The sequence below is a fragment of the Argentina silus genome (assembly GCF_951799395.1).
Source record: "Argentina silus genome assembly, chromosome: 5".
Classification (NCBI taxonomy): Eukaryota; Metazoa; Chordata; class Actinopteri; order Argentiniformes; family Argentinidae; genus Argentina; species Argentina silus.
In genome coordinates this window covers 148,618-174,688 of record NC_139659.1, presented here as the reverse complement: position 1 = coordinate 174,688, position 26,071 = coordinate 148,618, and the positions used below count along the sequence as shown (strand labels likewise).

At 49.1% G+C, this 26,071-nt stretch overlaps 4 protein-coding genes across 4 annotated transcripts; 2 read left to right on the top strand and 2 right to left on the bottom strand.

Moving 5' to 3' along the window:
* Positions 1-805: 805 nt before the first annotated feature.
* Positions 806-4,476, top strand: LOC310804958 (uncharacterized protein). The gene is made up of 2 exons (XM_083670422.1): positions 806-1,128; positions 2,854-4,476. Exons 1-2 carry the CDS (start codon positions 936-938, stop codon positions 3,981-3,983), a joined length of 1,323 nt encoding a protein of 440 aa, XP_083526548.1. The 5' UTR covers positions 806-935; the 3' UTR covers positions 3,984-4,476.
* A 144-nt stretch (positions 4,477-4,620) lies between these two features.
* Positions 4,621-13,302, bottom strand: aldh7a1 (aldehyde dehydrogenase 7 family, member A1). Its single transcript, XM_083670421.1, has 18 exons — positions 13,041-13,302; positions 11,812-11,865; positions 10,646-10,711; positions 10,274-10,354; positions 9,593-9,716; positions 9,287-9,419; positions 8,656-8,700; positions 8,335-8,412; positions 8,004-8,101; positions 7,631-7,672; positions 7,398-7,492; positions 7,147-7,231; positions 6,855-6,961; positions 6,592-6,708; positions 6,199-6,296; positions 5,668-5,741; positions 5,497-5,572; positions 4,621-5,141 (listed from the first exon to the last, which is right to left on the bottom strand). The coding sequence occupies exons 1-18, from the start codon at positions 13,239-13,241 to the stop codon at positions 5,087-5,089; spliced, it is 1,629 nt and encodes a 542-aa protein (XP_083526547.1). The 5' UTR covers positions 13,242-13,302; the 3' UTR covers positions 4,621-5,086.
* A 1,335-nt stretch (positions 13,303-14,637) lies between these two features.
* Positions 14,638-18,763, top strand: phax (phosphorylated adaptor for RNA export). The gene is made up of 5 exons (XM_083669549.1): positions 14,638-14,771; positions 15,406-16,058; positions 16,520-16,640; positions 16,753-16,836; positions 17,346-18,763. Exons 1-5 carry the CDS (start codon positions 14,664-14,666, stop codon positions 17,634-17,636), a joined length of 1,257 nt encoding a protein of 418 aa, XP_083525675.1. The 5' UTR covers positions 14,638-14,663; the 3' UTR covers positions 17,637-18,763.
* A 1,563-nt stretch (positions 18,764-20,326) lies between these two features.
* LOC310804624 (la-related protein 6-like) lies at positions 20,327-22,087 on the bottom strand (the record flags this gene model as incomplete). The annotated part of the gene is made up of 3 exons (XM_083669943.1): positions 20,327-21,376; positions 21,691-21,904; positions 22,044-22,087. The coding sequence occupies 3 exons, from the start codon at positions 22,085-22,087 to the stop codon at positions 20,327-20,329; spliced, it is 1,308 nt and encodes a 435-aa protein (XP_083526069.1).
* Between the last annotated feature and the right edge of the window lie 3,984 nt (positions 22,088-26,071).

The window sequence follows — 26,071 nt, the reverse complement described above, 5'->3', positions numbered from 1 at the left end:
TTGGATAAAGGCGTCTGCTAAATGTCATAAATGTAAATGTATCTGGACTGGCCGGCCGGCACTCTGTCCTTCTACAACGTCTTCTCTGACACACTGACCCACTGAGCCCCTCTACCCAGGGTTTGGTGTTGGGTCTGGATCCTCTGTGTCCCTGTGTTGGGTCTGGATCCTCTGTGTCCCTGTGTTGGGTCTGGATCCTCTGTGTCCCTGTGTTGGGTCTGGATCCTCTGTGTCCCTGTGTTGGGTCTGGATCCTCTGTGTCCCTGTGTTGGGTCTGGATCCTCTGTGTCCCTGTGTTGGGTCTGGATCCTGGACCTGGGGGGTGAGTTGAGTCTACCTGGGGGGTGAGTTGAGTCTACCTGGGGGGTGAGTTGAGTCTACCTGGGGGGTGAGTTGAGTCTACCTGGGGGGTGAGTTGAGTCTACCTGGGGGGTGGTTCTCATTTGTTCTTCTTCTCTTAATGCTTTCATGGTCTGGACACTCGAGCATTTTTCCTTTTTAAAAAAAAATAATTTCCTGCTATCTACCCTCATAATCCCTATGCCTAACTTTATGTCGAAAATAAGTATATTTTCTGCATAATCTTTCTTTTTCACAATCATTATCATACATGTCTAGCATTAGAAACTCCATGCTGGTTGACTGTGTGTGAGAGTATTTCTACTCTCGTCGGTGACGCAACAGACCGGAAAAGGAAGTAGAGAGGCCAGATGGTGTTTTCCCCGGTGTTTTCCCCGGTGTTTCCCCCGGTGTTAACGTTCAGACTTCAGAACGGCCCAGGTCCAGCTGCTGTGGTAGTCCCGTGTTAGTTTTTCGACTTGGATCGTGTCAGAACGGCCCAGGTCCAGCTGCTGTGTTAGTTTTTCGACTTGGATCGTGTCAGAACGGCCCAGGTCCAGCTGCTGTGTTAGTTTTTCGACTTGGATCGTGTCAGAATGGCCCAGGTCCAGCTGCTGAGAGGGTTGATCTCCGAGCGGTTAACAGCGGCGGCTTGTGAGATCCTGGCGGCGGTGGAGAGAACGCTGGCGGAGCTCCAGGGAGAGATGGCCCGTTCCCAGGAGGAGAACCACCGGCTCCGGAGGACGCTCAACCTCCTTCTTCAACCCGAGATAAAGCTCCACAGAACAGGTCGGTAGTCGTTCTTCAGGGACCTCAGAGGCTCCAGCCTGCTGCTGCTGGTTCACTCTGAAGACCACTTCTCACCATCACTGAGACGTCTGGGAGCGTCTGTCTCCGGGTTTTCATATTGTCCAGTAATCAGAATTATGAGCGCATGTGTATTTAATGGATTTTTGTCGAGTGCAATTTAGCTAATATGTATTGGTATCGAGCTAGCAGTATGTAATGTAGAGAGTCACTGCAGTATTTATCCAGTTAAATATTAGGCAGCCATAAGCGCTGTTCAACTCCATCATTAAAATCAAATCATCCGTGTACATTTTCACACCGAGTCGGATTTCCACACCGTGACAGATCATCATATACACTTCTCAGTATTCCGCATGGCATGATAGAGATGTGAGGTGCAGGGTTTCATCCCTGCCTGGAGCATGGTTTTTGGGGGGTTTTGGCTGTGTGTTTGGGGGGAATTTAAGTGATTTCATTTTAATGATGGAGTTGAACAGCGCTTATGGTTGCCTAATGTTTAATTGCATAAATAATGTAGACATTATTTGCACTCTACATTACATACAGCTGGCCTAATCACTGAAAACGACAAGTCAGCCTACAGGATCCTCCCTGTAGTAAGAGTCCTGGCGGACTGGTGCCAGGATAACAATCTCTGTCTGAATATCAGTAAAACTAAGGAGCTGATCGTGGACTTCAGGAGGAAGAGGGGGCAGCACACCCCCCATCTGTGTCGGAGGGGGCAGAAGTAGTCTCGACAGAGTTGACAGCTTCAAATTCTTGGTGTCCACATCACTAACATGGTCAGACTACACCCACGCTGTGATCAAGACAGCGCATCGGGGCCTGTTTTTCCTCAGGCAGCTGAGGAAGTTTGGCATGGACCCCCAGATTCTTCCAAACATTTACAGATGCACCACAGAGAGCATTCTGACCGGCTGTATCACCGCCTGGTACGGCAGCTGCACCGCCCTCGACCATAAGGCTCTTCTGAGGATGGTGAAAACGGCCCAGTCCACCACGGGCCGCAAACTACCTGCCATTCAGGACCTCTACTCTGAGAGGTGCAAGAGGAAGGCTGGGAAGATCATCAGGGACCCCAGCCACGCCCTGTTCTCTCTATATCCTTCTGGCAAAAGGTACCGGACCACCCGGACCCGGTCCAACAGGCTCCGGAACAGTTTCTACCCACAGACTATGATGCTCGTCAAAAGGGACAACCACCAGACGAACCATCAGAGTCGTGAAAGAGGGATTTTGTTTTACAAACTGTGTCTTGGCAGAGGGTCATTTTTATTTGGATGGTGCATGGTGCATCTTTGACTCCGTCCTTAGGACTGCTTCGAGGAGGATCATGCTATCTGGCTCATGCTATGCTAGTCGGAGGGATGTGAATGTCGTGGTACTTTTGTTGCAAAATGATGATTATGTAAATGTTGGGATAATCAACTAGAGATGTGCGCTCGTAGGAAAATAATCCACGACGTGGAAAACCAGGAGCAACGCTGACGTCCGTGAAGTGGATTATTTTCCTATGAGCCAAACCTCGGCATTATCCCGCTTATACCACAGATAGCACTAAGTTGGAGAGAACTAAATTGTTTCAGGCATATATGGGAAATATGGTGATGTGTCAACAAGTGCATATAGGTGCTTAGAATAGGTTACTGCACATCTTATGTCAGTATATTAATTGAATATTGTATCCCTGCTCCTTTTTCCCAGAACCTCAGCAGCGCTCTCTTGTCTCTGAAGAGGAGGTTCCCTCTGAGCAGCAGCACTGGGAGCAGGAGTGGAGCCTCAGTCTGGGGCAGGAGGACCCAGAGCCCACCAGGAGCCCCAGTCTAAAGCAGGAAGACCCAGATCCCACCAGGAGCCCCAGTCTAAAGCAGGAAGACCCAGATCCCACCAGGAGCCCCAGTGTAAAGCAGGAGGTCCCAGATCCCACCAGGAGCCCCAGTGTAAAGCAGGAGGTCCCAGATCCCACCAGGAGCCCCAGTCTGGGGCAGGAGGACCCAGATCCCACCAGGAGCCCCAGTGTAAAGCAGGAGGACCCAGATCCCACCAGGAGCCCCAGTCTAGAGCAGGAGGACCCAGAGCCTGACTGTTCTGCAGCTCAGAGTGAAAACAGTGAAAATGACAATGAAGTGGAGAGTGGAGGACCACTATCAGAGTCACAAGCTCACGTTGGAGCAACACTGTTTTTCGACCAATATTTCACTCATTCAACAGGGAAGACTTTTCAGTGTAATGAATGTAGCAAATGCTTTCCATCCAAGATGAACCTGGCCAGGCACATGACGATCCACACAGGGGAGAAACTGTACAAGTGTCCTGTATGCTCTGAAGGCTTTGGAAGCAAAGAAATGCTAACCAGGCATATGAGGATTCACACAGGGGAGAGACCATACAAGTGCAAGGAATGTAGCAAATGCTTTAGAGATCAAGGAACCCTAAAAGGTCATATGAGGGTCCACGGGGAGAAACCATACAAATGTCCTGTATGTTCAAATCGCTTTACCAGATCTTTCCACTTAAAGAGGCACGAAAAACAGCATACTGGGGTAATAGAGTATGTCTGTCAAGACTGCAACAAGTCATACACACAGAAGAGCGACCTGAAAACCCATATGAGGGTCCACACAGAGGAGAGACCATACAAGTGCATGGAATGTCACCAATGCTTTAGAGATCAAAGAACCCTAAACGGTCATATGAGGGTCCACAGAGAGAAACCATACAAATGTCCTGCATGTTCAAAATGCTTTACAACACCGTCCCACTTAAAGAGACATGAAAAAAAGCATACTGGGGTAAGAGTTGTTCCAACACAAGGATGCCCTGAAATTCCATGAGGATTCACACGGGAAAGAGTCGACAGGTGCAAAGAATGTGGCCAGTGCTTTAAAGAAATAAAGACATAAAGAAAGCCGAGCCTCTCAAACGAGGACACGCCCTGCAGAAACCGTACCATGTCCCGTACCAACCGTACCATGTCCTGCACCAACCGTACCATGTCCTGTACCAACCGTACCATGTCCTGCACCAACCGTACCATGTCCTGCACGCTCAAAATGCTTCTCTATTGGCGCTTTTCCACTGTCACTCTTGGCACCGGTGCTCGGCCCAAAGGAAGCCCAGGGCCCCAAAGGTGCTACCCTGACCCGAGGTTTTGGGACTTGTTTGGGGGTAAGAACAACGTTTGGTCACGAGTTATTGATAAATGTTTTGGACCTCCAACCGACTGCTTGGGTGAAGAAATGGTCCCTTGGCTAACCCTAACCCTGACCCTAAGTCATTGAGGATCCCTGCTAGAGAATGTTTCCCAAGCATGGGACACACCTGAGGAACCAGGACACACCTGAGGAACCAGGACACACTGGTCAAAACATAAACATGGTTGTATCTTATATTGTATCTGTTATATTGTATCTGTTGTACTTCTATTGCACATCCTGTCTGTTTCTATGCAATACAAATTGTAAACACATCATCTCTTCCCAAAATAAAGGTATGATTTATTTGTACAAAGCTCCTGGTACATTATTAGAAGGCAGAGAGGACAGTTAAGTGCTTCAAACAGAGTGCACACTACTTAGGGTGGTTAGTTCTACTGTACTTGACCTTTTCAACACAACAGCTGTTTCTATCCATTAGGAAGCAGAGGAAACCCGTTTCCATTAGCAGCGCTAACCACTAAGTCACAAAAACCATATTAACAAACTAAACCAGACAGTTCCATCTTTACCCTCCCCAATACACACGTCCCTGGCTGCCTGACTGGCTACGTACGTCCGATTCATCTTCTGACTGGAAACACCGCCAGGACAAAGTTTAGCATTTGGGAGCAGAAACCTCCAGTAACTACAAATGGTTAGTGTTTCATTCTCTGTGTTCCTTGTGGGTCCATCAAGGTTGACTGGCTCCTGGCTGTGTGGTGTCATAGCGGGCGCACGCTTCACTCAAACTTGATTCCCTGGGCCAGGGGGAGGTCCTTACTGTAGTTGATGGTGCTGAAAGGGAAGGAGGAAGTGCATCATTCTCTGGTCAAGGAGATTGTTTTCCTATTCTCCATATCTTTCAAACACTATTGAATCTAGTTGTCTGAGGGGGGAGATTGATTCAACTTAGAGGGTGTATATACATTCACATTCAAGTCATTTAGCAGATGCTTTTATCCAAAGCGACTTACAATAAGTACATTTGTCTTAGTAGATAAATAAACTACACAGTCATCATAAGTAAGACCTTCCCTAAGAACAAGTGCCATGGGCAGTCACTGTCGGGTGTTGTACAGTATGCCATGCAGAGAAGCGTCTTGATCTGTCTGCTCCATCTGCAGAGCAGTGTGATCTGTCTGCCTCTCACCATGTGGACCTCCTCATGTACTGCTTCCACGAGTCGCTGCCTGACTCCCTGCCACCTCCAGTGTGCTTCTCCCCACCTGGACACGGACACACACACACACACACACACACACAGGTGAGCAGCCATCATAGTATACACAGTGTAAAGGTAATCAAAGACAGACAGACGTACCGAAGGCTCCTCCAATCTCAGCTCCACTGGTAGGAATGTTGACGTTCACAATGCCACAGTCTGATCCCTTAGGTCTGGAGATGATGATAATAATAAATTACATTCATAAAGTACTTTTCATTATCCAAGAATAATCTCAAAGTGCATAAAGTAATCAAACAAACATACATAACCATATCAAACTAAATAAACATACATAACCATATCATAAAAGCAGCAATCAAAGTCTAGGAGGAAGGGTCTGCCAGCCAGTAAACGTGTCTTAAGATGAGACAACGTTTGGTTGGAAATCAATGCGCTTTGATTCCTCAGGTCTAAATCACTTCCACCATGGGAGCTTTCTTGTTTTACACCAAGTGAACAAACCCAAGCCAGCCAATCTCCCAGGCCTGTAGCAGCCATCTTTCTCTCCCCCAGACAGCCACAGGCCTGTAGCAGCCATCTTTCTCTCCCCCAGACAGCTACAGGCCTGTAGCAGCCATCTTTCTCTCCCCCAGACAGCCACAGGGCTGTAGCAGCCATCTTTCTCACCCGAGCCAGCGGAAGACACGTCCCAGGTCCCTGGTGAAGATGCTGCTGGACAGACCCTGCTTCACCTCGTTGTTCCAGGCAAACGCCTCCTCCTCCGTCTGAGGGGACAGCAGAGACAGCAGGTAGCATGGAGGGGACACCAGGTAGCATGGAGGGTGGGGGGTTTTTGCACATTTTGACATGAATGAACGGAAGTCTGGTTCTGATAATGGCCTCCGGCGCCGTGTTCAGACGTCCGGGGAGAACATCACCGTTTTATCAGAACCTGAACCAGCCACGTAATCAGAACCAGCCACGTAATCAGAACCAGAACCAGCCATCTGTAATCAATTGTAACTTATTGTCCAAACCAGGTGAGGCAGGCTTTAACAGGTGAACACAGGCCCCTCCTACCTTGAACTTGAGGACGTAGAGGATGGGGACGAAGGTCTCGGTGTGGACGATGGCAGCGTCATGAGACAGCCCCGTGACGATGGTGGGCTCCACGTAGTTACCAGGGCGATCCATCACCTGGAGACGGAGACAGTGAGACTCTGATGGTCACCTTTCAGGTTTCTGTTTCCAGTAGTGATGGCATTAAACTACAGCCAATCTACTGTACCTTTCCTACACACACACACACACAGTAACAGGTGTGTATGAACACCCTAGCGTACCTTCCCTCCACAGACGATCGTGCCCCCCTGCTGCTTGGCCTGCTCCACGGCAGCCAGGTACTGGTCCACCGCCTGCTTGGTGTGGAGGGGGCCGTACAGGGTGCTCGCTGGGGGGGGGGGGGGGACATAAGACATTAGTCACATAGGGGGAATCATCAATACCTCCCCCATAGTTGAACAGAGCCAACTGAACCCTCCTCAGTCATCTCTGGAGGAAAGATGCACCGCTGTTCTCCAGCATGAGGTTGAGTCTTGTACGGACTCATCCTGGACCAGCCCCGCCAGTACTCACGGTCCCAGGGGTCTCCGATGCGGACCTGCTTGTAGGCTTTGGCCACTCTCTCCACCACCTCGTCATGGACGCTCTCGTGCAGCATCTGAGGAGAGACAGAGACCACCTGATCAGGTCTCCGACTGCTGCCTGGATTGAATCCCCTTTACGGGTGTTCCAGGTCTCTGCCCTGTGGGGTGTGGGGGGTGTGTGTTATGGGGTGTGTGTTGGGGGGGTGTGTGTGTGTGTGTGTGGGGTGTTCCTGGTCTTACCAGTCTCCTGGTCGTGGTGCAGCGCTGGCCAGCTGTCCCCACAGACGCAAACACACACCCTGGCACCACCAGGTTCAGATCAGCGTCCTCAAACACTGAGGAACACACACACACACACCGATGAACACACACACACACACACAGAAGAAAACATACTGTCCAAAGGAAATGTACACTGACCCCCCCACTGACCATGTCACCATGTGGATGTTTGTCAGTCTCTCTATTCTTACCAATGATGGCGTTGTTCCCACCCAGCTCCAGCAACTGACGACCTGGAGGGGGAGGGGGAGGGGGAGGGAGAGAGAGAGAGACAGAGAGAGAGAGAGAGAGAGAGAGAGACACACACATTCAGTAATACAGTCTCTGATAACTTGTGTTTATTCATGTCAGATGCAGTGAAAAATACCACTAAAACACTGTCGTTGGCGATCAAAGATAGAGTAACTATCATTACTAAATATCAGTTTAATTTGCTCTGAAATGTTTCCATAGTGGCAAAGCCAAGTGGACAATTCTCTGGGGAAAACCCTGCCTCCTAACTGGTGGGTGAGGCTGGACTGGGTGGAGGCTGGACTGGGTGGAGGCTGGACTGGGTTAACTCACCAAACCTCTCCTGGACCGTCATGGCGACCATCTTGCCTACTTGGGTGCTGCCAGTGAAGGACAGCAGGTTGACACGCTCGTCCTTGGACATGGCCGTGCTGAACCACAGAGACACCAACATCAACACTGTGTATGGGTCAGGACTTCTCAGAGAGAGGTAGGGGTGTGTGTGTGTGTGTGTGTGTGTGTGTGTAAAATCAAAGTATATGTCTTATCCACAGGATACAGGATGTAAACTGAAACAGGATGTGCTGATACAGGATGTGCAGTGAAAACATAAAATAATAATAATTGCATATGTGTGTGTGAGAGACCAGAGTATGAGACTCACCCGATGTCAGCGCCACCACATGTCATGGAGCAGATTGCACCAGGAAGGTTGTTCTGTTCAAGCACCTCTGCTACGATTCTAGAGAGAGAGAGAGAGACATTTGAAATTTAACAACTGTGGCATAAACAAATCTAACCAAGTATTGCTAGTTTCTACATATTACTGCGTTTTGAAATGCCATAGTGTACTTGAGACATCTCTGCTTGGGAGTATCAGCAAGTCTTGTTTAGTCTAATTGACAGCTAGCAACAGTTAGCAACATTTACAATAGCTAGATTAACAATCAGCATAAGCATGAAGTACCCGGCTGACAACACTTACTTGGTGACAGCTACGGTGGTGAGGGGGGTGGTGGGGGCGCCTTTCCTACAGAACACATTCAACACAACAGTTCAGAGCTAGAAGAGCTAGAACACTTCAGAGCTAGAACACTTCAGAGCTAGACCAGTTCAGAGGTAGAAGAGCTAGAACACTTCAGAGCTAGAACACTTCAGAGCTAGACCAGTTCAGAGGTAGAAGAGCTAGACCAGTTCAGAGGTAGAAGAGCTAGACCAGTTCAGAGCTAGAAGAGCTAGACCAGTTCAGAGCTAGAAGAGCTAGACCAGTTCAGAAGTAGAAGAGCTAGACCAGTTCAGAGGTAGAAGAGCTAGACCAGTTCAGAGGTAGAACGTGAACATGCAGTCTTGTTGACAGTCGCGAGGTGGCTACTGATGTGAGATTAGTGAAGTGAGATCACAGCCCTGGGAGTGACCAGGTGTCCCCTGGGAGTGACCAGGTGACCCCTGGGAGAGACCAGGTGACAGACTACAAGCATGTGTGGTTACGGTGACTGATGCAACAGGACACAGGCTGCACTGTGCAAGCTTCTGTTCCAGCCCAGCACTGGCACAATGCCTTCTCCAACGGATCAAGATGTTGATGAACGCTGGGTTGACGTGACCTCTGACCTTACCAGAGGCAGACGTTTCCACAGATGAGGGCCAGGGCATTGTTCCAGCCGTACACCGCCACGGGGAAGTTGAAGGCTGTGATGATGCCAACCAATCCCACGGGGTTCCACTGCTCGATCAGCGCATGGCCCGGTCCTGGGGGGGGAGGGGGGGTTAGAACTATCTACAGTACCAACTCCTCCAACCAGATTTCAACTGGGTCCTATATTGTATTATATATATACACACACACCAAAACCTCTATCCACATTTCTAATACGTGAAATCTAACATGTAAACATTAGTTTCCTGCCAGGCTGTGGCCTTACGTTCCGAGGGGAGAATGGGACCTCCGATCATCCTGGACAGGCCGACAGCGTAATCACAGACGTCCACGTACTCCTGCACCTCTCCTACCCCCTCCACGTAGATCTTCCCCATCTCCAAGGCCACCTACAGCACACAGGGGACAGGGTTCGAACCTGGGTCTCTACTACGCCCAGAGGACATTCCTATGTCTCAGGCAGGGTGACCTGATCAGGGGACAGTGTCTGTCAAGACTACACCACCCTGACCCCTCCTAGTACATCACAATGGAAATAAGTCCTGGACTATTATATCATCCATGATGTTATGAATGGAGGTTGGTATTATGTGCGCTTAGCTTTTAAAATGGTCAAATAAAATCAAATAAACGGCCAAGAAACATCTCAGTCTGGGTTAGGGTTACATCTCAGTCTGGGTTAGGGTCACATCTCAGTCTGGGTCACATCTCAGTCTGGGTTAGGGTCACATCTCAGTCTGGGTTAGGGTCACATCTCAGTCTGGGTTAGGGTCACATCTCAGTCTGGGTTAGGGTCACATCTCAGTCTGGGTTAGGGTCACATCTCAGTCTGGGTTAGGGTCACATCTCAGTCTGGGTTAGGGTCACATCTCAGTCTGGGTTAGGGTCACATCTCAGTCTGGGTTAGGGTTACATCTCAGTCTGGGTCACATCTCAGATGTCTTACCAGGCTGCCGAGAACCTTGATCTTCTGTCTCAGCGCGTCGCCAATCTGTCTCACGATCTCGCCTCTCTTGGGGGCAGGAATCTGTTTGACACATCACATCTATTACACAGCCCTTCAGAAGGACTGGACAGAGGAAGCATTTTGTCTTCTTTTAGCTCTACACTCCAACAGTTTGGTTTTTAAATCAAACAATGACTGGGGACAAAGTAGAGATTCTCAGCTTTTATGCAATGTTTTTTTTCACATTGGTTTCGTCATTTAGAAAGTACAGATCTATGTTCATGTACATCTATGTTCAAGTAGATCATATCTATTACATCATATTATGCAAGTGTTGGAGCAGATTCAAGGTACAAAGTCAATCATACTTACATCGGCCCACACCTGCCAGGCCTCCTTGGCCTTCTGCACCGTCTCCTCATAGTCCTCCAGGGTGGCCTGTGGACAGACAGCACCACTACAGTCACTCCACCTTAACCTGTCACACTGGGGGAGGCTCTTCTGGGACAGCGGTCTATAGACTGACAGAGTGTTGCCTTTAACTCATTCAGTGCCGAGGGTGAATAAGGTCATGCAAGCTGTCAACATTCTAGAGCGCCAAGAAGGTGACTTTATTCACCAAAAAATGCATCAATGATGCTGCTTAATTTTGTAGCCAATCAGAGTGCTGTTGCTAGGTAAACACCACAGAACACTTGGCACTCTTGGCGGTTAGTGTTCCGGAACTCTCTGGCAGCTGGTGAGTTAACAGAGTGATCTTTAACCAGTGTCATTGGATTAATAGGTCACTGTTGACCTGGAGAGAGAGAGGCAGACATGAACTGTAAAAAGTAGTGACTGACAAGGCCTTTAAAATGAAGGAAGAGCTTTGGAAAAAAAAAAAATCCGTCTGTAAACAAATGACTGGAAAGGGTGGGGTAGCCTCACCTCAATCCATGACTTGATCCCTCAAAACCCATCTTTTTAAACTTGCTTACTTAACTATTTGTATTGTTGTTTTTACTGATCATGCTTTTGTTTTACTTTTTATGTATCTACCTACTTTTGTTCTCTCCATGGTCCATGGAATGTAGTGTCTGAGTACTGAGAAAAACACTCCACAAAATAAATGCATATTATTACTTGAGCCAGGAAATTACACCCAAATTCGTCTCATTCTTCGAGCTTCTCAAAGCACATTTGATTAGGATAAGGACTTCAACTCATGTATGATAGAAACTCAGAATGCTTTGGTAACCTTGTGGTCCTCTGTGGCTCAGTCGGTAGAGCATGGCGCTAACAACACTTAGGTTGTGGGTTTGATTCCCTCTGGAACCATATATCCTGAAATGTATACACTCACTGCAATGTAAGTTGCTTTGGATAAAAGCGTCAGTTAAATGGCAGATATTATATTATTATTAACCTAGTCGACAGCACATGAACACCTGTTAGGATATGAGCTGCCTCGTGCTCCTGGGCTGACAGGGCAGGGCAGGGTCATTGACCTCGTGCTCCTGGGCTGACAGGGCAGGGTAGGGCAGGGTCATTGACCTTACCTGTCGTACTCTGGCGATGGGCTCGTTGTTGGCAGGGCAGTATGACGTGACGACCTTGAGGACAGAACATCAGAGTTAGTCACAACAACACCGACCTCACCCCACCACTACACAGACAGGAGGCTGATGGCTGGAGGCAGGGCAGACACACGTCATCTGAAACCACAGGGACGGACAGCAGAGCACTGACAGCAACACTACCTACATCCACAGATTAACACACATGAGGCTCGTTAATGCAGAATAAGAGAGCAGAAGAGTAGAACCGAAGACGAGTGACTCTCTTAAAGAGCATTATGTTTTTATACAAACTACACTGGGTGTTGGGGCTCTACAGGGTATATGACTAGGTTAAGTTGAGGGGTTTTAGTGACTAGGATGCGGTGAGAGGAGCACTTGTTTCCATCCTAACCGGCCAGTAGGAGTCGCTGCAAACCAACAACTGAGACAGGAAAGTTTGAAAACCACAAGAAAAGGAAGGATAGCCAAAAGAAAGACAGAAAAGCGAGAGCAATTCAGTCAGAAATGTACACCATTTCCCGACAGCCTTTCAGAAAATGAGCATTGCTTTCTGTAAGAAAGACGGTGGCGGTCTGATGGCATGACTGACAGCTCTAACTCAGCCAGCAGACGTTTCCCTGCTGCGGCCATGTGCTAGGCTATGCTAGCTATGCTAACCAGCTGACGGCGACCTCAGCCTGTCGACGTGTTGCGGACGGAGCTAGCCTAGCCTAGCCTAGCCTAGCCAATAAGCTACCAAGCGAATTGGACGTATTTCAACATTCTGCATTGAAGTTGTTTAAACTAGAAACAAACTAGAAACATGTCTGTTCTGAAGGATGTCTCCGACCTGAGGAGAAGCTAATTAGCTAGCAAGGTATAAGTCTGCCAAGTGTGCCAATGACACTGTTAATGAATTAAACTTTAAGTCAGACGTTAAAGTCTGAAAACACGCAGCTACAAATTAACCCACTGCCCGGCTTGCTTTTTAAACACCACTACGTTACAGTTAACGTTAAAGTATCGCAAAACACTTCAAAAAGAGAAGTTTCAAGAGAACTGCAAAAAGACTGGTGGCATTTGCAGAATGCGTTTTGCAACAACCAACCAGCCATGCCCGGGTTTATATTTAGAAAGCCCCGGACACCCCTCCTCCCTCGGCCGCCTCGCCTCCCTCGGCCGCCTCGCCTCCCTCGGCCGCCTCGCCTCCCTCGGCCGCCTCGCCTCACCTCTCCCCGGCCGCCCCAGGAGCCGTGGTAGACGCCGAGGTTGTCCTCGGCCAGGCCCAGGTCTCTGAGCCAGGCGTAGCGGGGCTGGGAGATGAGCAGGGTGGACATGGCTGCAGACTGGAGACGGCGGACTGGGAGGAGGTTCTTCCGCAGGGCCCAGTGGCGGACTAGGGTGACGGTGCCGGTGACGGTGCGCTGCATGGCGGGGCAATAAACGGCGTGCACGTGCGTACGCCGCCACGGTACGCCAAGCTAGGTGCACTCAGGCCACGTGACCTTCGCCCGGTGATTGGTCCCCGCGCGGCACGGCCTCCTCCGGTCCCGCCGCTCCCGGTCGTACCGGTCGTACCGGCGTCATAACCGCTCATACAGCCTCCGTCCATCGCAATGTATGGACGCCATTTTAAATGACAGCCATTCTGATTCATGGTGATTTGATTGATTATGAACCGTGATTGCTGCTGTCTCTCTTGATTATGTCAACTGAGTTTGATAGTTTTCTATTCCAATGGACCCAACCTCTCTGCTCTACAGGAGTGTAACAGTGTATCACATTGTAGCCTACGGTTTATGAAAATGACACTTTATTCACCTAACTGCTTATAGCATAGGACTGACGGACCTGCCTGCCTTATCTGTCTGTTCTATGCAATCGCTGTTATTATGGTGATTATAGTTTAACTTAAACCCTGTAAATATATCTATATAAACCATTCAATACGTTTTTAACTTATAACATTTAACGGATATATAGTAACGTATATAACGTTATTCTGTTCGTGTACTTTGTTGCGTCTTTATGCTTGTCCTTTGTGTTGTGATTATGTGTCACTGGTGGCTGCAACACTAATATCTGTAATATCAATAAAGTACCTATCTATCTATCTATCTATCTATCTATCTATCTGTCTGTCTGTCTGTCTGTCTGTCTACCTACCTACCTATCTACCTACCTACCTATCTATCTACCTACCTACCTACCTACCTATCTATCTATCTACCTACCTATCTATCTACCTACCTACCTACCTACCTATCTATCTATCTACCTACCTATCTATCTATCTATCTATCTATCTATCTATCTATCTGTCTACTGTATTACCATCTGATGTTATTGTATCTGACAGTTTGTTAATTGTTGTAATCTGACAGCTTTATTTGCAATGATATTTCATAGGCAACCTAATGTGACTTGTATTAGTCAAAGTTAGATGATGTTATTCTATATTGTAGGTACCAGGTGTGACAGACGGGTTATAGGGTCTGTTTCCGCGGGCGGCCTCGGGCAGCAGAGTGGCGCAGCGGAAGCGTGCTGGGCCCATAACCCAGAGGTCGATGGATCGAAACCATCCTCTGCTAGGCGCTTTTCACCCATGACCTTTTATTCTCAAAACTATTCCCTCATTCTCACTTCCAGTGACCCGCATATGTCTTTTTGTGGATCAATGTCGAGTTTGTCTAAAAGAGGGAGATAAAGTGGCCCTGGTCCCAGCGTGTCTGGAGGAGGAGGGAGGAGGAAGGAGGAGGAGGGAGGAGGAGGGAGGGAGGGAGGGAGGGAGGAGGGAGGGAGGGAGGGAGGAGGGAGGAGGTGAGGAACCTTTATCTCCTCCAGTAGCAGAGATGGCGGCTGTGAGCAGAGAGACGATGGACGACGACCTGGAAGACGGAGAGATCTCCGGGTCCAACTCCGACTCTGAGATGGGAGGTGCAGCTGACAGTAAAGCCCAGGTAAGGGTGTTGCACCGCCCGCCTGCAGGAGAGGTCTGGCTCGGTGTCGGCGCGGCGGTTTGAGCTTCTGACGAAGCCGGACTGAAGAGTGAAGCGGCGAGCTAGCAGTCCACTGTTAGCTAGCTAGGCTATGTTAGCATTTGTCATTCGAAAATGCGTCTGTCAGTGTCAGCGATGCTAGCTAGCTAGCTAGCCTCAACGTAGCATGTTATGTTGCGTACATTTGCTCATGGACTTGCAACAACGAGTTATCAAATAACGTTGTTGGCAGTATTGAATATATAGTTTCCATTTGTCTGACGTACGTAAACCTAACGTTGTCTCTTGTTGCCATGGAATCGCCCCGCCGGTGTCTTTGTGCAGCAACATGCTACAAGGCCATGCAAGGAGCTGCATGCCAAGAAAACACCACCACCAATGCTGCATTCATTCACTCAAAGCATGGACTGGTTGCATGTTATCAAACTGCATTAGAAAGAGTTGTTTATGTAGCAGGATTGCAAGCTTAAGGCCGTTCTGTTGACTTGAAAATGCCCCGTTCACCTAGTGGACAATTTAGGCTACAATTCAAACTGCAACTCTTTCTCAGTGTTAAGACTGTTAATGAAACTGACCCCCCCCTCCTCCCCACCAGATGCCTGCAGCAGCAGTGTTCAGAGGCCAGTCCTTCCAGAGCAGAGCCCCCCCCCAGAACCCCCCGTCAGCGACCAGCTACCGCAGTGCCCAGAGGACAGGCGACTCCAGCGCCAGCGAGCCAGACTCAGACGAAGAGGCCGCGTTGTGGAGACGCAAACGCCAGAAGTGCACCAACGCCCCCCAGCCTCCCCCTTCGGCCCGCCAAGGAGCCCCCTGCCCCCAGGCCAACCCCGGGGGGGCGCCGGGGGGCCGCAAGGTCAACAACATCTGGGGCTCGGTGGTGCAGGAGCAGAGCCAGGAGGCGGTGGCGGCTGAGCTGTGCATCCTGGGAATGGAGGGGCAGGTCACCATGGCGAGCAGGCAGGTGGAGACGTACAACTACGTCATGGCTCGCAAGATGATGGAGAAGGAGAGGGAGGCGCAGGGGCAGGGGGAGGTGTCCATGATGGACGCCCAGCTGGAGGAGTACATGAAGCACGGGGGAGGAGGCAGGGGGGAGGAGGAGAACGGGGGCGGAGACGGCGGCCATTTTAAGAGGAAGAGGTCGGCCAAGGAGAGACTGGGACCCCGGGCAGAGATGGACATCAAGGGCCGCTATGACATCACAGAGGAGGACCCTGATGACAGGGTGATAGATGAGATCGCACACAGGTGAGCGGGTGGGGGGGGGGGGGGGGGGTGTGAGTGGCTCCCCCACTGGCCGGGGGAGACGGCTGCTCGGATGGGCCTCGTTCTGAACCGGGGTTAATTCCTGTAAAAAGATTACATACATACATACATACATACATACATACATACATACATACAGTAATCAAGTTGGGTTGTCTTTGAATATGCATAGACATGAGGAGTGATCTCTTAACTAACTTGTTCCTAAGAACAGAGTTGGTATGGAATCGTATTGGATAACTGGGATCAGCTTTTCTCCATATTAATTGAAACAATTGCTACTAGACATTGAACTAGCCTGTATTTGCACAGTGTATAACGTTTGAGAGATCCCTATGAGCGACGTCAGTAAGTCATATTTCTTTCTCTCCACAGGGTCCAGGAAGTCACACAGTCGTACAATAACCTTGTACTAACATGCGGACCCCTCTTTTCCCCTCAAGGCTCCAGGAGCCCAAGAAGGACCTCATAGAGCGCGTGGTCCGGGTCATCGGCCGCAAGAAGGCCATCGAGCTGCTGGGGGAGACGGCCACCCTGGAGGAGAACGGAGGGGTCTTCATTATGGTACGCAGGAGGAGGGGGGCGGTCATGTGACCTTACAGATGTGTAGACTGAAGGGGGACGGTCATGTTACGTTAGATGTTTTAGGCTAATGTGTGTGTGTGTGTGCGTGCAGGACGGCTCGAGGCGACGGACCCCAGGAGGGGTCTACCTCAACCTGCTGAAGAACACTCCCAGCATCACCAACAAGCAGGTCAAGGTAGGACACTCCTAAGACTGCTTATAACCACCTGACTTAACACTAACACCAAGACACCTCTGAGCCTACATCTAGTCAAATGCTCTGTGGCTCGGGGGTAGTGGATAGGGGCTAGGGGTTAGGAACTAGGAGCTAGGGTGTATGGGGTAGGAGCTAGAGGTTCGGGGCTGAGGTTAGAGCTAGGGGTCAGGGGTTTCTGGACAGAGCCTTGATGTTGCCAAATGCTCCTTTAGCGTATCTACGACATCACTGTGCCTGTCTAGCCGCCCCTCCCCAGGCCAAGGTTGTATTTGATGTCTGTCTCAATGTAAGCAGTGAATTAAAATGGCCCATTGAATTTCAGCTTGTTTCTTGCATTGCTGTACCAGAGCCTCCGTATGCTGCTATTCAATACGGCTAAATGAATCCTACAAACATCACCTTGAATTACCTTTCTTTGTTTGTTTTCCTTTTCTTTTTTCAAGTATTTTCTTTTGCATTACTAAAATATGTTTTCATTTGTCCAACAGGAAATCTTCCTTGATGAGACCCAGAAGGAGTACAAGAGTAAGAAGTCGGCCCAGAAGAGGAGGCGTCAGGTGGTCGCCAAGAAGATGAAGCAGGCCCTCAACACCCTGAACCTCCAGGAGCAGGACGACGTCTCCAGAGAGACCTTCGCTAGCGACACCAACGAGGCGCTGGAGTCCCTGGAGGACGTGACCGAGGAGGGCCAGCTGGACCCAGAACCAGAACCAGAGCCCGCCCTGGGCATAGAGGACACGCCTGTGGTCTACAACGCCACTGACCTGGAGGTCTTCTGAGCTAAAATGGCCGCCTCTGTCTGAACTTGTGGCTTGAGGACGCCCACTGTGGCTGTGGACTGGTTTCTCTGTGTCAGAGGCTGCTGTTGGTCAGACACACACTGGTCTCAGCACTGTCAAAGACTGTCCTCACTGTGTTTGACAACACAACCTTCCTACCTTCCACCCTCTAATGAACAGAGCTGCTGTTTCTATCTGTCACTTCGCTCCTTCGTTGAAGGATTTGTTCAGTTCTTTACATAACATGTGCTTTACTAACCACAGAGTAACTAATCACCTCACAGCTGATTTAAACAACAGAGCAACTTCTCTCCATTGATACCAAACCCCTTTATTTGCGTCCCCGAAATTCAAACATCGAGTTCTGTTTCCTTTACTAAAGCTCCCGTTTGTCCACTTTGTAAATGTCAGGTGAAACGCAGGCTAGGCTACGTCTGAAATGACAGTATGGCACTTAAGGCAAAAGTCCAAAGGAATATGGAGATGCTCGTTTGTTGAGTTGTGCTGATGTCACCCTGAACAGGATTTCCTCCACGTTTGTCATGTAGAGAGTAAATGCACTAAGACCAATCTGAAGGAACACCTGTGTAACAAAACAAATCCGTTTTCAGACTTCCTTTTTTTTTTTTTTATGCAATTTATGTTTTCCCCTTTTTGATAGTTTCGATCACATGGTGATGTATGTTGAGGGAAAACCGCATGTATCTGCAAGCTGGTGTGATCCCTGGTGTGATCCCTGGTGTGATCCCTGCTTACAGACTGTTGAGATATGGTTTGGTTTATGTTGCGTTTTGAGATCGACATTAAAACTGCTTCAGTTTCTTATTGAGTTGTCTTTGTTTTCGGTTCTTAACATGACATCAGAGCAGGGGAGGCCGGTGGAGGTAGGAATCGGAGGACGGGCTCGTTGTAACGCCTCCCCTGCATCAGAGACACCTGCAGCATGTTGTCTGTGTTTGAAAACGTTCCCTGCAGCTCCACACAGACGAAGGCACAGCCATGACAAACTGCATCAGACCTTTACTGGGGTGCAGTCTGATGATGTCATCAACCATTGACAGCAGGTGAAATCAGAGATGTAACTCTGGTGAAATACATGTTGTACATGATACGGTTATGGACAAATAAACAAATGAATACTTCTAATTTCTGTGTCTCATTCCCTGGCTGTCCAGTTGGAGTCGAGGCTCTTCACTGTGTCACCCCGTCACTACCCTGTCCAATCTACACCAGGGGAGGCTGGCGGAGGTAGAAATCGGAGGACAGGCTCATCGTAATACATGGGATGGAATGCGGAATGGTATCAAACGGGTGCTGTTCGTACACACGTGTGTTTGATACCATTCCTGACTCCGTCCCCTGCATTACAATGAGCCCGTCCTCCGATTCCTGCCTCCCCTAATGTACACCACAAACCTCACCACGCTGAGATAGATCTGGAGCCTCACATGGATCACTGATGAACAGTGGATAGCGTCAACGCGGAAATGATCAGAAAGTAGTTCTGACGTAACATGATATTTAGAAGTCTTCTCAGACCGTTATGACTTCATGACGTGGGCGGGTGGGTTCACACACAGGGGCCCTCACCCATTCAAGAGCTTCCATTCGTCATCACACTTCTTCTTCTAATCAGACACGACCATGATCGCTCAGCCATAAATAGATCTGGCCTTGATCTGCTGTTCATGTAGCCGACAGAAAGGCATCATTAAAGCCATTGTCAGACCAGCCTTGGAGCCTCGGCTGGAGGAGTCAGAGACTCAGCGCCAACGCAACTCTGTACGCATCACTGGTAGTCATGGCAACCTGCATAGTGGTAATTTGTGGTCCAAATAGATCCATTGAAGAGGGTAATCAGGCTGTGGTACTACACACCGCTTTGCTCTAGTGGAGGATGGCACAGATGCGACCTTTCATTAGATGAGAACAGGTTAAGAATAGATTCGTAGCCTGCTGAAGCATGTCTGAGTCATACAGATGAGGGGAGGTAGAGGGAGTCTGTCAGTCACCAAGTTGTGCTTGTGGATACTAGTTGAGATGTTAGGAAATGATTTAAAAACAGGTTTCAGGTAGTGTTGAGAATTTACTTCACACCAGGGGAGGCTGGTGGAGGTAGAAATCCGAGGATGGGTCGTTGTAACGTGTTTCGTACCATTCCTCATTCCACTCCATGCATTACAATGAACCTGTCCTCCGATTTCTACCTCCACCAGCCTCCCCTGGTTCAAGTACTGTCTCAGCAGCATTGAGGGTTTTCACGTTAAGACTGTGTTGATTAGAAAATGTTCCAGGCAAAGAAGAAGATTTCAAGGTTCAAGACTGTATTGTCATGTCAATCAAAGATGGTCAGGAAATTGCTTCAGTGGAGCTCACATTAAAAAACAGCAACAATATCATTCAATATATTTCATACACATACAGATTCACCTACAAAATACATGAGACAATACAGATCTACTGTATACAATAAACTTTACATAATACTTAGTGTATGATATGATACATACAGTGGAGGCTGGTGGAGGTAGAAATCGGAGGATGGGCTCATTGTAATGCATGGAGTGGTAATGCATACAGCACACGTATGTCATACCATTCCCTATTCCATTCCATGCATTACAATGAGCCCGTCCTCCGATTTCTACCTCCACCAGCCTCCCCTGCTACCACAGCTCCACCAGCATTGTTCATAACTTGAAAGCGCACTGAAGCCTCCGTCCTTCTAAAGAGCAGAGAAACCCCCTGGTCCCGTCCGGTCCGTAAGGGAGCCTGACCAGCCCTGGAGGCAGCGCGTCCCCCGTCAGGACCCTCTTCGCCCCCAGACGGCCCTGCCTGCCGCTGCTGCCCCCCTCCAGGGAGGAGGCCACCAGCCGACGCCTTTGCACCCAGGGGCTCCCGTTAGCCGCCACGGTGCTAACACCATCAGCCAGGGTCTCGTGGTGGCGCCGGCCGAGCTCCGGGCTGGTGTCAGGGCTCTTCCACATCTCTGAGGCCAGGAGGGGGGAGGCGCGCGGGGGGGCGGCGTGGAGCATCCTGGGGCTGGAGCGGGGGCTGTTCCAGGGGCTGGTACACACCTGGCCTTTGGAGAAGCGAGGGATGTGGAGTGGCGAGCAGGACGCCGCCACCTCAGACTCAGAGGAGCTGCAGGCGGAGGAGTCATCCCCGCCCCCGCAGCGCCAATGGAGCTGCTCCATGCGGCGATTAACGATGGCCACGCCTTTCCCTCCGCCCCTCTCCTCCACCCCCGCCCCCGCCCCCACCTCCAGCCCAGCCTTCTTCTGGGACGTCCTACCCACCAGGACCCCCTTCACGGACCCCCCGGCCTCGGACAGCTGGTTGTAGGCCCTCCCCGCCCCCTCCAGATCCTCAAACTCCACCAGGACGCTCTCCTGGGAGCTGAGTTCCGGGTACCGGTAGCTGTACCTCTGGACCTCCGGGGGGAGCTCCCGGCCGGGCCGGGTCACCCTCACCGTGCAGAGGCTCCCGTACGGCTCCAGCAGGGAGATGGCTGTCTCCATGGCGCTCCTCCGGGGCGCAGTGACATCCTCCTCGCCACCAGGGGGCAGGTCTGAGAGGTTCCAGACCAGCAGCAGTCTGCTGGGCACCTGGGCCAGGAGGGACTCTGGGACTGGGTCTCTGCGGCGGACCTTGTTGCCCTCCTCGTTGAGTTCCAGCTTGGACGAGTGGTGTTGAAGGGCGTAGGCGGTGATTCGCCAGTCCTTGGTCAGATGTTTCATCTAGATAACAATCAAGAGGTTATGTTCATCTAAATCTACACGTTTGGTTATATTTTACATTTACATTGCTGTTATACCTGTGTAATAACAATGTAATTAGTGTGTAACAACAAATAACAACATTGTATTAACATTCGGTTCAGTAGCTGCTTTGTAAAAACAAATGAAATGGAGTTTGGTGCTTTTTGAGAACTGTAGGGATTGTTTCCATTTCCATTGTGTAATTACAATAACCACTAAACTCCATGACTCGCTGACTTGCTGATTTGACTTGGTGAGTTAGATCAAATCAGAGAAAAGAAAAAGCTGCTTACCTTTTTAAAAGACGTTAGCAGCTTTATGTTCACGTAGCCCATCTTGTTTCTCCTCACGTGTTTGAGCAGGAAGGCGTCTTTGGCCAGGTTGGCGTCAGACAGGTACTGTTCTATCTGTGACACCATCTTCACACAGAGGTCATCACCCGGAGGAGACCAGTCGTCCAGGTCCAGGTCCTCCTCGTTCTCAGGGTACAACAGTCGGCTGATATATCTGAGGGGAATTAGAAATTAAAGTCAGACCACAATTGCAAGTTATCACTAGTATGATCTCTGGAGCAGTCATGCAGTGTAGGCTACTTTGTCCACTTGTTATAAAACAATCTTCTTCTCAGAGGTGGACAATCACTTACCTGTCGTTATAAACGGGACTGTCCATGCTGAAAGATCTCCTCATCATGGCCCTCTTCATTAAAACCGCCTTCGTAGAACTTCTCGGATACAAGTCCAAATGCAACACACTCAGGAACATGGAACAGAATACTGCGGTTCTGTATGGCGCTCAGGTGCCTCACACCTCGCGACTCCCTGGCGCGTGTATTTATAGTCAGCAGCATGCGGACGGACGGGGTGCGAGCGTCTCGCGGGCTCGTGTCGCCGTGGACAACAATAGAAGGACCTGAAGGACCCTCACATCTCCACTCCACGACAGGATGTCACCATAAAAGGATAATCCTGCACTGTTTGACGTTCCCTCCCTCTCTCCCTCTCTGTCTCTGTCTCTCTCTCTGCCTCTCTCTGTCTCTCTCTCTCTCTCTCTCTGTCTCTCTCTCTCTCTCTGTGTTTCTCTCTCTCTCTCTCTCTCTCTCTCTCTCTCTCTCTCTCTGTTTCTCTCTCTCTCTGTTTTTCTCTATCTCTGTTTTTCTCCCTCTCCCTCTCTCTCTCTCTCTCTCAACCTTTCAGAACTTTCCCAAGGATGCTTGAGGAGTAGGCAGCGGATGTTTGGAGAGAATGAGAAAAAAAAGCACAAACAAGAGTGTGTTTGTTAGTTCACACCCGGTCATGCTGTTAACGAGGTCTCAAACTGAATACATAAATAATGATGGAGAGTGTTGTGTGTCCTTGGCATAGTGTGCCTTCCTTGGTATTGATATATCAGGTAGGTACTCAGCCTATTCAACACTGGATGTGAAATGATCAATACAATACATGCTGTATTGTAAGGGCTGTATGCCCTTTCCCTGCGCTGTATCTAAATCATATCCATCTGTTTAGTTGCAATTTATATCAGAGTAGTCAGGTAATACACTTGAATAGAATAGCAACTGTTGCTTTTCTATTCAAACATAGCTAGATACGGAATGTTATTATTTACAATCATTCAATCATTCACATGTATTGGAGCTCCTGTTCTGTCCTGGTCCTCACTATATGGACATGTCAGAAAGGACAGAGCTTTCACTATATGGACATGTCAGAAAGGACAGAGCTTTGACTATATGGACATGTCAGAAAGGACAGAGCTTTCTAACCACAAAACATTTTACATTATGCAAACCTTTAACATTATGAGTGTAACCCTGAAGTTAGTACACCTCATGTGCTGTACTCATCAGCTCTGAGGATGTTGCCACTGTGGTGTGTTCTAACGTGGCCGCCTAGTGGCAGCAGGCTGCAACTGATCAGAAAAGCAAGAAAACGAGCCGCACACTCTTGCTCCGATGCTGATTATTTATTTAACCGACGTTTCGGCAGGAAGCTGCTTTCTTCAGGGTTTCAATGAGTAGTCTGCAATTGATATTGATATTGTTTGATTGTTGCGAGGTTGAGGTGTTGCTCACCTTAAAGCATTTCATTACATTGTATTCTGTATATTGTGTAAATGACCATTAAAATATGCCTTGATTTGATTTGATTTGATTTGATTTGTTGAGCTCTGAGAGTGTTGCGACTGTGGTGGTGTGGTCTAAAATGGCCGCAGTCTGCAACTGATCAGGAGCTCGTCCTGATTTCATCCTTACTGATAAGGGGAGGCTGGTGGAGGTAGAAATCGGAGGACGGGCTCATTGTAATACATGGAATGAAATGAGGAATGGTGTCAAACACGTGTAGATACCATTCCTAATTCCATTCCATGCATTACAATGAGCCCGTCCTCCGATTTCTACCTCCACCAGCCTCCCCTGCTCTAGCTGTCTCCACCAGCCCCTGCTCCTGATGGACTGTCTGTTATGGACTGTCTACGACACTCAGTCGCTGAGTTCACTGAGTTCTCAGTCCACCTTCATGGAGTGAATACATTTGAAAGATCAGTACTAAAGTTGTACCATTCAAATATGAATGTGATATTGTCCACATTTGAGTCCCATGTCCGTTTGTAAAAACATGTTCCCCTCTAAAGAAGATGAGAGACTTGACGTGATCATTACCAGATCATTATAATACCAATATCTCTGTTGTGCCCATCTGTCTCCTCAGATCTGATCTAATACAATGTACCTTGATTTGAGGATATTATCATCAGGATATTAACTGAAACTCAATTCATGAAATTGAGAAGTTGAGAACATTTCCCCACTCCATCCCATGTGTTCTTCCCTGAGAAACCCTTGCCTGGGGTGACAATAGAATCCAGCTGATCTCAGTGTTCTACTATGGAATCCACCTGAACCATGCAAGCTCAGGGGGGCTAGGCTAGCTGAGGCTAGCTGGCTAGTACGGTTGTAGTTCTGACTCCTGGCGGTAGTGTAGTCCATGGGTGCAGGAGGGGGTCATAATGGCAGGGTTTAGCAGAACACACTGCAAGCCGACAGAACAGACGCCTCTGTCCTGTGGCCGCCGAGGACGGTCAGTCAGTCAGTCGGTCAGTCGGTGAGACGGTCAGACGGTCAGACGGTCAGACGGTGAGACATGCTTAGTTGGCAGGTTGGAGCTTTGATAGTGTCTGTCAACACCACAGCCGGGTGTCAGGGTCATTCAACAGGAACCATTTTACATTTACATTTATGGCATTTAGCAGACGCCTTTATCCAAAGCGACTTACAACAAACACATTTGTTTAAGTCAGTGAATCATCTGTCCAACAGTCATCATAAGATAAAGTAATCAATGCTCACACCAGGGGCCATAGGCAGTCGTAATGCCAGAAGGCTTTTATTTTATTTATTTATTTGTATTATTTATTAACAGGAGAGAGCTTGTACAGGGGAGAAGTGGGGGTGAAGAGGTCTCACATAGTGAAGAGGGGAAATGTCACATAGGAGTACAACCCTGCACAAGTTGTAATTATTGAGGATTGACTGGTATGCCCCCCCCCCTGCCCCCCCCCCCCCCCCCCTCTTGTCTTGGCACACAAAGAGAATCTTCAACAGCACACAAGACTCAAGATCAGAAGAGATATTTGTCATTATCTGAGGCAAGGTATTCAAGCAGATATTCAGTTAGATGAACCTCTGTTTGAAGACAGCTGGTCTGTTTCTGTCAGACTGGACTGGGGTCTCTCCCGTAGGGGGTTGATGATATCAGAAATATCAACTGGAATCCCAATATCATCAACTGGTCATTAATATCATCAACTGGTCATTAATATCATCAACTGGTCATTAATATCATCAACTGGTCATTAATATCATCAATCTTTAGAAGTTGTCAGTATGAGGAATGCAAATCCTGCAAAATAAAAACCCCTAACCCTAACCCCTCACCCTCACCCTAACCTCTAACCCTCACCCTCACCCTAACCCTAACCCTAACAACCCTAACCCTAACCTCTAACCCTAACCCTAACCCTAACAACCCTAACCCTAACCTCTAACCCTAACCTCTAACCCTAACCCTAACCTCTAACCCTAACCCTAACCCTAACCTCTAACCCTAACCCTAACCTCTAACCCTAACCCTAACCTCTAACCCTAACCCTAACCCTAACCCTCACCCTAACCCTAACCCTAACCCTAACCTCTAACCCTCACCCTAACCCCTAACCCTAACCCTAACCTCTAACCCTAACCTCTAACCCTCACCCTAACCCCTAACCCTAACCTCTAACCCTAACCCTAACCCTAACCTCTAACCCTAACCCTAACCCTCACCCTAACCCTAACCTCTAACCCTAACCCTCACCCTAACCTCTAACCCTAACCCTAACCCTCACCCTAACCTCTAACCCTAACCTCTAACCCTAACCCTAACCCTCACCCTCACCCTAACCCTAACCCTAACCCTCATACAAATCCTAACCCGAACCCCTCACCCTCACCCTAACCTCTAACCCTAACCCTAACCCTAACCCTCATACAAATCCTAACCTGAACCCCTCACCCTAACCCTCACACAAACCCTAACCCTAACCCAGGGGTAGCCAACACGGTGCCCGCGGGCACCTGGTCGCCCACAGGGACCACGTGAGTCGCCCGCAGGACATGTTTAAAATTAGCACCAG